Source organism: Hypomesus transpacificus, chromosome 24 (genome assembly GCF_021917145.1).
Source record: "Hypomesus transpacificus isolate Combined female chromosome 24, fHypTra1, whole genome shotgun sequence".
Lineage (NCBI taxonomy): Eukaryota > Metazoa > Chordata > Actinopteri > Osmeriformes > Osmeridae > Hypomesus > Hypomesus transpacificus.
Window position 1 is genome coordinate 2,961,348 of NC_061083.1, and position 11,655 is coordinate 2,973,002.

General features: G+C 43.5%; 1 protein-coding gene across 5 annotated transcripts; it reads left to right on the forward strand.

Moving 5' to 3' along the window:
* The first annotated feature begins 7,716 nt into the window (after nt 1–7,716).
* fgf17 (fibroblast growth factor 17) lies at nt 7,717–11,139 on the forward strand. 5 transcript variants are annotated; one of them, XM_047048413.1, is made up of 5 exons: nt 7,717–8,233; nt 8,320–8,371; nt 8,661–8,838; nt 9,423–9,529; nt 10,298–11,139. In XM_047048413.1, the coding sequence occupies exons 1-5, from the start codon at nt 8,181–8,183 to the stop codon at nt 10,586–10,588; spliced, it is 681 nt and encodes a 226-aa protein (XP_046904369.1). In that variant the 5' UTR covers nt 7,717–8,180; the 3' UTR covers nt 10,589–11,139. The 5 variants fall into 5 exon arrangements, with proteins under 5 accessions (XP_046904369.1, XP_046904371.1, XP_046904373.1 ...); XM_047048415.1 differs by having other exon boundaries at nt 7,782–8,233; nt 8,694–8,838; XM_047048417.1 differs by having other exon boundaries at nt 7,782–8,233; nt 8,320–8,356; nt 8,709–8,838.
* The last annotated feature ends 516 nt before the right edge of the window (nt 11,140–11,655 follow it).

Genomic DNA, 11,655 nt, shown 5'->3' on the forward strand with positions numbered 1-11,655 from the left:
GCCATCATCCTATTACTACTAAGTACGTGACTTTCAAACAAATTCTGGTCTCTGCTAAGAACTGCAGCTCTGAAAGTACAGACGTTTTTTTTCTTCTTCTTTCTTTTCAGTCCAAAAATATACAAAACTAAATGCCACTGTGACGGGCCAGAGGAACAATCCGTCATATATCTTCAGCGAAAATGTGTCAAAGAGATCGCTGGTGCAAAGACAAACATGACAGGGGCGGGTCAGAGCCCTGTCTGCAGCCAGCCAGCCTGAAGATGGTGCCTCTCGGAGCGGCTTCTGTTTTAATTGGAGTGTGACAGGATGCACTGGGAACGATGGGGGGGCCTTGTGATAGACAGGCAGAGTTTCCCCCTGCTGCGGACCCCTCTGTCTGCAGCTCAACCTGCCTGCCACAGCTAGAGAGAGAGGGGAGGGGAGGGGGGGGGGGGTTACGGAGGGAGTGGTGAAGGAGAGAGACATTTTCTCTGGAATGTCGGGAGCTATCAGAACTGACATGTTACCATAGCCATGTTCCAAATCTCGGGCCTCATCCCGGGCTGTTGACTGGCCCTACATCCGTTCGTATCTCCCATCTGAACTCCAGCACCTTTTAGAGGGAGGTACCTCTCACTGCCCTCTGCCTGCACCTTCTCTGCTGGCTACACCCACGACAGGACGGGGTGGCTCACTGTCACTCCGGGACCATGGTCTGCCGGAGACCTTTCTGTTTGGCATTCTCGTAGTCAACGTGAAAAATGGTTCCCTCAAACACCGCGCATGGTGTAATATGTCTGGCAGCTGTTTTACGAGACTCCTTGGAGGAAGAACACCTCGTTGATGGCGTTCAAAAGTCAAATATGTGTCAACAAAATGTCAAAGACGTTTGAAATGACAAATGGATGTATGTGGGTGTTTCTCCTCACAGGTCTAAGGCAACGATGCCATTTTCATTCACAAAGGTTCCTCACTGCCGGTCCACAACTGCTCATCCAAAGTAGCCCAAACACCTGATATCAGCCAAATTGCCTCTCTGAAGGCGATAACGTTCTCTCCGAGTCGTCTAAAGTGTTTTGTTCGAGCCAGTGTAGGGCCCGCTATGATTCATGAATGGTTTTGGGATGCTGTTTTCCTCGATGTGAAGGCCACCCCTGTGTTAGCAGCCAACTGAGGAAATCCTGTAGCGACTTGCTGGGAGAGAGAGGGCTCAGCGCTTGGCCGTGCAGGTGAGTGGAAACAGGAGCTGCACTTGTGTTTTCCTTAAGAGTTTAAGTGCTGTCTTTGGAAGTGTCCTGTTACGCTGCTCCTTCCCTGACCCCTCTGACCCTCCCCTTGCATCAAAGGTAAGCCAATTACTTCCATTACTTTAGTGTGGCATTGTCAATGGAGTTGGACCCTATTGATTTGCACTGCCCACTGAGGCTTGTTTTTCTAAGCAACAGGTCATCTGAAGAATTTTTAACCCCCCCCCCCCCCCCCCCGAGTTGAAAAAGCTGCCATAATCCAATTTCCTCAACCTGTCAGCGCAGTTGGTCTCAAGTGCTTCGGTTTGTTTAAAACCACGACGGAAAAGGGATAACTGTACATTTCGCCTTGAAACACGATGTATATATGTTTGAAACGTTTTCCAAAACGTGACGTTTCTCTCGATGAAACACAAGTTCCTTAAAGTGGCCTTCACCTCTCCCGCAAAGGCCATGTGTCACTAGCCCTTGTTTGACGTTGTCATCATGTCTGTGAAATATGTGAGTGATGGCGGGCTGAGAGGCTGTGGGCACTCGTCCACAACACCACTGTGACCAGGGAAGGCAGCCAGGAAGCCCTGAACTCACAGATGCAGTGGCAGATTGGATGTGAAGAGCCCCTTTGAGAGGAACACAGACCTGAGCGAGCGGAGATGTGAGGAGAGATTGACAGGGGTCAACGCCAGCCCTCCTGGAGGTCACCGCCAGGTAAGAGACAGCATGGCTGACCTGTCGTGGCTGACCTATCATGGCTGACCTGTTGTGGCTGACCTGTCGTGGCTGACCTATCATGGCTGACCTGTCGTGGCTGACCTATCATGGCTGAGGCAATCTCACAGACAGACAGACAGACACTTTTGGTTGATCGTGTATAAGGTCTGTGTCACACCATCAAATTGCGTCTGAAGTCAAAGCCTTTGCTATGGGGAAATGACTCATCATTTGAAGGAATAGACTTTGACGCATGCAGCTTCGTTATAGTTTACAGTGTCACAAAACCAGAGAATAGCCTTCTCCTCCCGTGGCAACTGAGTCATGGAAGTGTGACTGAAATACCAGGCGAGTTGTTGTGTCACAGCCTGGTTTGGGTGTCGGCGTCGCCGGTCAGAGAGTTGCAGGGCACCACTTGTCTTGCTGGTGGGGGTGGGCCCAGGGTGAGAGAAAATAGAAAATGGAAAATTCCTCTGTGAAGTGCAGTCGTTGGTGATCAGGTGTGAACTGCAGAGCGGAGATCAGAGGAGGAAGGGGAGGGGAGAGCAGACAGCTGCTCCAGACCCAGTCAGTCAGCCCTCCAACACACCAGCTGGCCCACCATCGCATAGTGAGCCACTCACTACTCAGGCTGCATGGGGGGAGCTAGCAGATGGAAAAATGCTAACCAGGGATCCTTTGTGTTTGGCCTGTACTTGGTACATTCAAATTAGTTTTGAGAATCATAACATGTTTCAAACTGCGATCCATGAAATCATTGCGATCCTTCGTAAGGGGCGTTTTATTTCCCTTAAAATGTCTCCTTTTTCAAATACCCACACACTCAAATGCACATACACACATTAATACATTTCAGCTACGTGCTGAAAAAGTGTCCCATGAAAATCTGTTCAAGTGACTCTTAATCATTTGTGTTCACTCTTTAACAATTTTGTGTTTGCTGGCAAATGTTTACATAATTTTTGTAACTTTGTACATGTAGCCAATGCAGGCTGACTGACAGCTTGTTAAAGTGCATTCAGGGGAGGAATATTAAGCACTTACCCCATGCTATTTGGCCCTGGCTGTTTTGGAATGTATCAACAAGTTCACAAATTATTTTGTCAGAAGTGAAGATGCAAATTTGATTTGGAAGTCTCGAAATGTATTCATCACACATCTCCTGGCCTCAGAGGCATTAGGCTCTGCCAATTTCCACCTTTTTCATTCCAGATCTTTCATCTTAAATGGATCAATTGATTACCAAGGATACATGTTAGAACCGCAAACAAAAAACATTTGACCAAGTGCCATTGAGTACTAGAAGTTTAGCCATGGTTATGGACTATCAAAGAAAAAAATATATTGGTATGTTACTTGAAATGAATGCCAGGGGGGTGGTTGGCTAAGAATTTGACATATTTTACACTTCATGGCCAAATCATGAAGTATGCCAACCTTCCTCAGTCAGAGATATAAAAAGACATCTATTTAAAAAGGATTCCCCCCTCAGAGGATTCCACAAGGGGTTCTTCTTGTTTTGACTACCAGGCCCAGTGACATCAGTGACATATGTCTGAAGTCTTGCTGTCAACTGATGACAGAATAAATCTTGAAAATGGCTACCAGTGAGTCCTTGAAATCCCAAACCAGTCAAATGTAACCGGCCTTACGTGTCCTGGGGGGCCAGGAGGTCACACGGTACTGGATGCAGAACTAATTTCTAATGAATGGTTGTTTTTCCGTCTGCCGATGTTCAGAGGTCACATTGTTGACATGCTTTTTATTCTCCTGTCTCTCCTTAGACTGTTTGCATGCGGAGGCGTGCGGAGTTCGCTGTCTGCTGTGAACAAAGATGTTCGAATGATTCATTACAGATGACACGCTCGTTTTCCTTTGGTCTCCCTTCAGTGCCTCGAGTCATCTTAATGACGATAGCCAATTTATTATCCTCACATATTTTTGGATCATCTGTTATCATTCAGAGTTCAACTCTTTGCAATGGGATTTGTTATCCCTCGTTTCGATCGCGTTTCCTTATTCTAGACAGTGTCTGTTTGTGACCAAGGATCAATGTCACACACGTCTACAACAGCGACCCTCCTCAGAGAGTGACCTGGCTTCGGGGGTGACCTTGTGTCTCACCACGTGTGTCTTGAGCATGTTCATGACACGGGGGGACAGTTTGCTCCTTAAAAATAACACAGATGCTGCTCCGCCCCTCGGCAGGGCTGTCTGGTGCCGTCCGCCCGAGCTGGACAGCGTCCGGCTATTTTCATTGCTCGTCTGTGAATCGCTGTGGTCTGAGTCACTTTATTAGTTTTGAAGCCTGACATGTTTTCTAGGCTTCCTGGCCTCGTCGGATGAAGCGGTCACGGGCCTGTCTGCGACCGACGAGTGTTAATCGTGGCTCAACCACTCGGGTTTCACCTGTCGGAGCATCCTCGAGGTCTCGGACCTGTGTTCAGCCGTCTGGTCCTTTGCTCGTCTGATGTAATGCCAGGCATGACATGAGATTACAGAAATATGCGGTGAATTTCAGATATGACAAAATGCGTGGTCCTACTCATACTTCCAGGGACATTGTTTTGTGTGCGTGTGTGTGCGTGTGTAGGATTGTAGGCTATGCCTCATTTCAGATGAAGGGGGGTGGGAAACTAGTTCCAAATTTATTGCCTGTGTCAGCTGTGTCAAATTTGGCAAGCTCAAATGGTCAGCTTGCAAATGGTAGGGGTATACCTAAGGGTCACGAGTCTCTAATTATTGCAGTTCTGTACATTTTGAGCCCACATGTTTTCATTTAGTCATTTTTAAGAATACAGGCCTATTTTATGTGACAATTCATGCAGGACGTATTTGTTCTAAATACGTATCCATTCTAATGACCTATAAAGCATAGAATTGATGAGGATGTGCTGACTATTTTTCTGCTGGCTTGGAACTGCATATTCTCAGGCGCTGATGAGTGACCTGACCGAGGGGGTTTGGGTGGGCGTCAGCCGAGGAACCCCACTGCTGTCCTGGAGCCCCAAAGGGGACCCCGGGGAGATTGTCCAAGCGCATCCTCTGAAACCGACTTTTATCATTCATAAAGAGGACCACCCACTTTCCGTGAGTTTCTCTTTGCTTTTATTTTCGCAGGGTCAGAAAAGAGTGGCCAGTTGCTCTTTATGGCAGAAGATTTTTTACGATGTGGTTGAAGCTGTCGAGGGACCCCCAATCGTCCTTTCACTTGTTCCTGGAGGTACAGTAGCTCTGGCCCAGCGGACACACTGAAACACAGACGGGACACCAGCATTCTAATGCAGGAATTGTTACAAGTACAACAGTGAATCCACCCTGTTCGTATCACAGTATGTAATACATTTTCAGTGAGCTTTTCCGCTAGAGACCTTCATGTCTATACAACACAACAAGTTCATAAAAAGATGACGATTATCATTTGTACCAAGTGTAACTGTGGAAGTGCTTCTTGGAATGTTTTTGCCTGCCTGGAGCTGTCTTTCATGAATCTATTTATGAAGGAAACTCGCCTCTTGTGGTACTGTGGTCTATTGCCCCCATGTTTGATCAGCAACAAGCTTTGGGGTAAACATCTTGTACACCTGTTCAGTTTTTCTGCAGAGTCAACAGTCTCTCTCTCTCTCTCTCTCTCTCTCTCTCTCTCTCTCTCTCATGGTACTTTTCTGTGGGTGCTGGAGGTGTCTGTTTTTCAGTGAACGTCAGGTTATTTCCATCTCCAGTAAAGCCCGTGGAGACACGAATAAATAAGATCAGGTTACAAGTCTTCAGATCTCACCGTCACTTTGTAAACTGAAGTGGGGGGTTGAAGGGTGGATGGGGGGGAGAGGGGAGGTGGGGGCAGGGAGGGAGGGGGGGGGGCTAGAAGGGGGCCAGACAAGCGGCATTTTGCGAGGCCACATCTTTTTTTTTTCTTCTTCTTCTTTGTACATCCCCACTCCCCAAAAAATATTGCTGACACCCAATGCAGGCTGCTGGAGATCTGTGAATTCCACAGTGATGAGGCTAGCTCCTGCAAACACTCTCTCCCCTGAGCTGCCCCCCCCCCCTCCCACACACACACACCCACCCCCAACATTTCTTCTAGTTAGCTCCTATAATTGGAGTATGGGCACAAGCAAACAGACATCACACAGCCATGTCTCCATGTTACTGTATGGAACACTCCCTGTAACACCCCCACGGAGACCCAAGTTCAAAGCAGTGCACCTTTATAATAACACTCAACCTATCTCCATGATTGATTATGTAAACAGTTTATTTTATAGCAGAGCGGCATTTGATCAGTGACTTAATGGAAATGTGGTTTAATCTTTGCGAAACATCTCCGATAAAAGAGTGAAGCCATGCAACAGGTTTTAATGGCTTGATATGAATGGCTTGCTTTTAAGGTTGAATTCAAATTGAGCACACAGGCCACATTGAAGTCTGGATCATATATCAACATAGTTGACACACATTCTTCAAGTAGCAATACATTTTCCAGCTGATGGGATGTCTGCTCCTGCATATACCAAGAAGTTTATTTGTGAAGAGATATAGGACCATCACATACAGGCCTTCTGTAGTTCATGCAAAAGTGTCAAGCATATCTATTCTGTAGAATCATGCATGCGTCACTTCAGCAAAACCTTCAGTTGATTTGTTAGTGTGTTTATTCTCTAAAGCAAACATTGTTTGTTGTCAAATTATGCCAGGGACAGCTTGGGCGACATGATTGATGGATGAACCGACAGCTTTTAAGAAGTGACATTAACAAGTGGAATCAATTGCCATGATGTCTGTCAGTGGCCACAAGCCCTTGCAGAGCAGTAAACAGAGATGGGTAGCTGCTGTATTTTACAGCTTGACCAGCTGACAGGAGCCAGCAGTAGTGTGGAGAAGAACTGTTTACTGGGAGCTCAGTTACACTCTGTTGTGTTTAAAAAATGTAAAGACTATTGTTTTGTTAGAAATGACTAAACTATGTATAAAGGTATTTCATTTTGCTATCTGTACTTGAGCATTAAAGCTCTACATCTCACGTGTTAACTATATAATTAATATGTATGACTAAATACGTTTGACTGAAATGAAGATTAAGGTCCTCAAGGTAATCATCTATTCATCTAGCAAAGACAAAAAGCTCATCAACAAGGAACTGGGATACATAGAATATTGAAAGCCCATTGAATGGCTATGGGAAATGGGTATCCTGTTACATTCAGTAGTGCGATGTTGATTGCATGCAATCTCACATCTGCTTCGTGATGAAAAAGCCTATTGTTCAAATGATTTGTTTTAGGCAACCACATGAACTGAATGTGCGAGCAGTTAACTGCGCCATAAGATTTAAGGGGACCAAGAAATGGAGTATTTAACACCTTATTGTCATGTCTCAAGTAACATTACCCTTCTCACTTTTAAATACAGTGCTCAATGCTGGTGGCAGAGGTAAACGTTGCTTAACCAGGTGAGTATTGAGAGAAAATAAGAGTGGAGGGGCGGTTGGGATAGTGCTTTAAAAAAATGATAATAATAACTATAATAAAATACCAAAGTGTTATTGATCTTAATTCCTAATGACCTTACCCAATATGTATTTTACATTAAATTGCTATTTCTTACAACAATAAAGTCACACTTAGCATCGATAAACTTAACGCGTAAATTACGCGGTCACTTTCCTTTTGGACCAGGCATTCCATTCAGTTAAATTGCTTATAGGGACATTACATACCATTTACCGCCCTTGCATTTAGCCCCAATTTATTTGCCCGCTGTTGTCTGCCCACCCACAATACAAAAATTCTGACTCCCTGCGCATGGGAGGGACCTGCCTTTCAACATTTAACCACTGCCCAGCGCGGGGCCAAGACGCACAGTGAGAACGAGGGCTTTTCAAACCTGGAATAAGCACATAACCTTTATATTGAGAGCTCACAGTCTGGATTTCTCAACTGACTACTATAAAGGAAACAAATGATGGATTTTTTTGTTCGTATTTGGATATTTACAAGGGGACACCATGTCGATTTACTTATTTACTTAGTATGATGTATCTGGTCACTGAGGTGTTTTCTTCAGGGAATTACTTCAGAGTGTTCTTTCATTTGAAGATTGGTGTGCACATGGAATAGACCGCTAAGGGTCTTGAAGTGGACAGGTCAAGGGGACGTGCTTGAAATCGTGAAACATTGGATTATAGTTTCTTATTGGAGTAGGTTATCACTGGCTGTTAGACGAGCTCTTTGGTATTAGATGATATACCGGTGGGCTATAATGTATGGAATAAATCAGCGCTGCGTTTACATGTAAGTGTGGTCCATTTGATTGTACTGAGCAACCATGTGAAAATCCCAATGTTGATGTTAATTTGTGTTTTATTGTTATTTCACAGCTCTTTTCATTTCTTCGTGCTGTGCTGCCATGCCCAGGTAAAACTTGAACAGGTAGCCTGTCAAAATGAATTGTTGATACACTAAATAACAATAACCATAGGCTTATCATACTTTTTGGTTGTCCTAATTTGTCATACAATATTTGGTTTAGAGTTATGTGTAGTGTAGACTAATGTTCCCAAAATAGCTTGCAATAGTAATGCAATTAGGCCTAAATCTATGTCCGCCGTGCAAATAGTCATTTCTGTTTAGACGCTATATGCCGCTCTGTTAGTTTATTCTAGAAAAAACAGGTTAGAGGAAAATATATGTGATTTTATTTTTCCCTTTACATAAAAAGGGGGAGAATCACCCGTCTCCTAATTTTAACCAGTATGTGAGGGAGCAGGGCGCAGTGACGGACCAGTTAAGCCGGCGACAAGTCAGGATTTACCAACTATACAGCCGAACCAGCGGGAAGCACGTTCAGATTCAGGGCAAGAGGGTCACCGCCAATGCTGAAGATGGCAATACTTACGGTAAGTTCGTGCCTATGACGTTCAGACTGTCTCGCCGTGAAACATCTACATTGCCTTTCCCAGGTTTTGATTAAGGACCGTAGAAAAAATCGCAGTCAAGGCCCTCTCTAAACATCCACCCATGTTTTCAGGCCTATATGTTAATTTAGATTAGGACTACACTGCTGTATCCAAGCCCTCGTCTGGTCTTTTGTCCTTTGCTCAATACACATTCTTAATGTAAGTACTGACCCTAATTAACCAGAGGAGGTCAATCATTGAACCGATAAGACAATTCAATAGGGAAATGTGTATTCTTTCCATTACTGTTTTATTTTAGGTTAATCATAGGCACTCGTTTAATCAAAGCAGCAGGTTATTGTCCTTGATAAATGTAAATGTTGATTTATTGTTGATTCTCTGAAACCTGAAACATCCTAGTTGACAGAAAAACTCAGTTTTTACAGGTAAATGGTTCTATGTTGGAGAAAACATATATGCCCATTTAGTATCAAGGATCAACAATGCTTTGAATTGACTTTGAACAGGATTTTTTACCCCACCAATTGCTGTTTTCATATTGTGTGTTTGTGTGTGTTTTGCAGCACGTCTCTTTGTGGAGACTGACACTTTTGGTAGTCGTGTGCGGATCAAAGGAGCAGAGAGTGGTCGTTACCTCTGCATGAACCGGAAGGGGAAACTAGTTGGAAAGGTATGATCCAACTTAAATCATTCTGGTTTTAAGTGGACTTTATTTTGCCATTAGGTAAATCATTGTACTGTTAAATGTAGCCTAGGAGAATAACATGCGCTGATTGGCTGCTGATACTTCGGCTCAATCCTCATTGAAATCAAGACTGTGAAATATACGTTGATGTGATACTTGTAGAGCCGTGGGAAGGGCTATAGCAAGGGTCAGTGATACAGCTCTATAGCTCCAAGCACAGTGGACTATCACAGGGGATAGAGGGAATTCTCCATCCCACATAGTGGATGGTCAGAAGTCAACCGTCCACTTCCTGAATGGAAATGGAAAAGACGTATTCAGTGTTGTCGGCTTGCCATGAGAAGCAATGGATCCATCTTTCATCATGTTTTGGTGGTGTTGAAAGACTGGGGTCTGGTTACACATCTCGATAGAAGATGAAATCTCAGATCAAGGGTGTAGCTGTCGTGCACTTCCTGTCTTTTAGACATTAGATTCTGGTTTGTGAGGAATGATTAGCTAATATTTTCCTTGACTTCTAGAGTACATGAAAAGGCTCAGATGTAACTTTTTTATTTCCTACTGTTAACGGAGCCAACATTATGATAAGACATAGTTTGTCCTACCCTTGTTCCATGGGCCTATATTGTTAAGTTGGCATTCCATTTCTTAGCATGATGATTCCTAGAGCAAGTCATGATAGTTTTAACAATAGTACGATGTCACTGCCTTCGTCTCCTCAGATAAAACATTTCTGCATCATTCTCTCAACAGCCCAATGGAAGAAGCAGGGATTGTATCTTTACTGAAATTGTTCTGGAGAACAATTACACCGCCTTCCAGAATGCCAAGTATGAGGGTTGGTATGTGGCTTTCACCAGGAAAGGGAGGCCCATCAAAGCTTCTAAGACAAGAGAGAACCAGAGAGAGGTTCATTTCATCAAGAGGCTACACAAGGGCCCATTGCCTTTTCCCAACATGGACCAAACCAAACATTTTGAGTTCATCCGTTTTCCGCCGACCAGGCGAGCGAAACGGAACAGGAAATCACAAACTTCTACCTAACACTGAACAGACGTGGACTCATATTATTTAGAAATAAGAAGAAAAAGATGCAATTCTATTTTTGTATATTTTTTAATAGGTAAAGATACTTAAAAATGCCAAAAACATTGTATGTAATATCACTGTAAAATGATGACATGTAAATACTGTAAGAGAGTAAAGAAGATGAATGTATATATTTAATAAGCCTGTGTGTGTTAGCTGTATGATTGGAGGATATCCTTGGAAGAACATGGGGTATGGGTACATTAATAAACATGCTCTGCTTGGTTGGCACAACATTTCAGCGTGACAAATGCAAACTTTTAGCTTTAGATCGTGTCTCAGCTGACAGAGTTCTTGGTACCAGTGTGCTAAATTAGTATTTCTAAGTTAGGAAACCCTCCTTGGAAATGTAAAGGAAGTAACATACAAGTCAATGCTGATTAAGGTGCACAACCGCCAGACAGATTACGTAAATATGTAGACATGATGTTAATGACTGTCGAGTGGGACGTATTTGGTGAAATATTTGAGTTAAACCAAGACATTAATTGCTATATTAAATCCCTAGAAGAGACATGCTGACAGACTTATATTACTCTCGACGTGGTTGTGTAACCATGCAACGACATTAAACCCTTATTTCAAATGATTATGGAAAAGGTCTTACTCACATTAACACCAATCAAACTAGCTGAAAATACTCTAGTAAACAAACCTCACCACCCTTTTGTTATGACTGGGATGTACTGTCCTGTCACACAAGAGCAAATGATGGCACCATACCATATTACATCTAATTAGGTATTGCATGGTTTGATGGGTTATCGTTTTGACAGATCAAAAGGATATTAGGTCTTCAGCCACTTGATCAAGGGAATGGTTTGTCAAAATGGTGAGATTATCACTTATAATGAACTTGGCAAAGACGTCAGTCGTATTAGGTTGACTTATCATTATTAACAAGAAATGTGGTTTTGTTTACACTATACAGATTAGATCTATTTTAAGCATGATGACAAATTATTTTATGGGTAAACTATTTGTCACTGTTAGAGAGCTATTAGCCCAAACCATAAGTGATT

Bases quoted from the DNA above. Each gene is read 5' to 3' on its own strand.
- fgf17 (XM_047048413.1), top strand. From the start codon at position 8,181: ATGATATACCGGTGGGCTATAATGTATGGAATAAATCAGCGCTGCGTT. The intron at 8,234-8,319 runs GTAAGTGTGGTC...GTTATTTCACAG, and splicing joins AATCAGCGCTGCGTTTACAT to CTCTTTTCATTTCTTCGTGC. The intron at 8,839-9,422 runs GTAAGTTCGTGC...TGTGTTTTGCAG, and splicing joins TGAAGATGGCAATACTTACG to CACGTCTCTTTGTGGAGACT.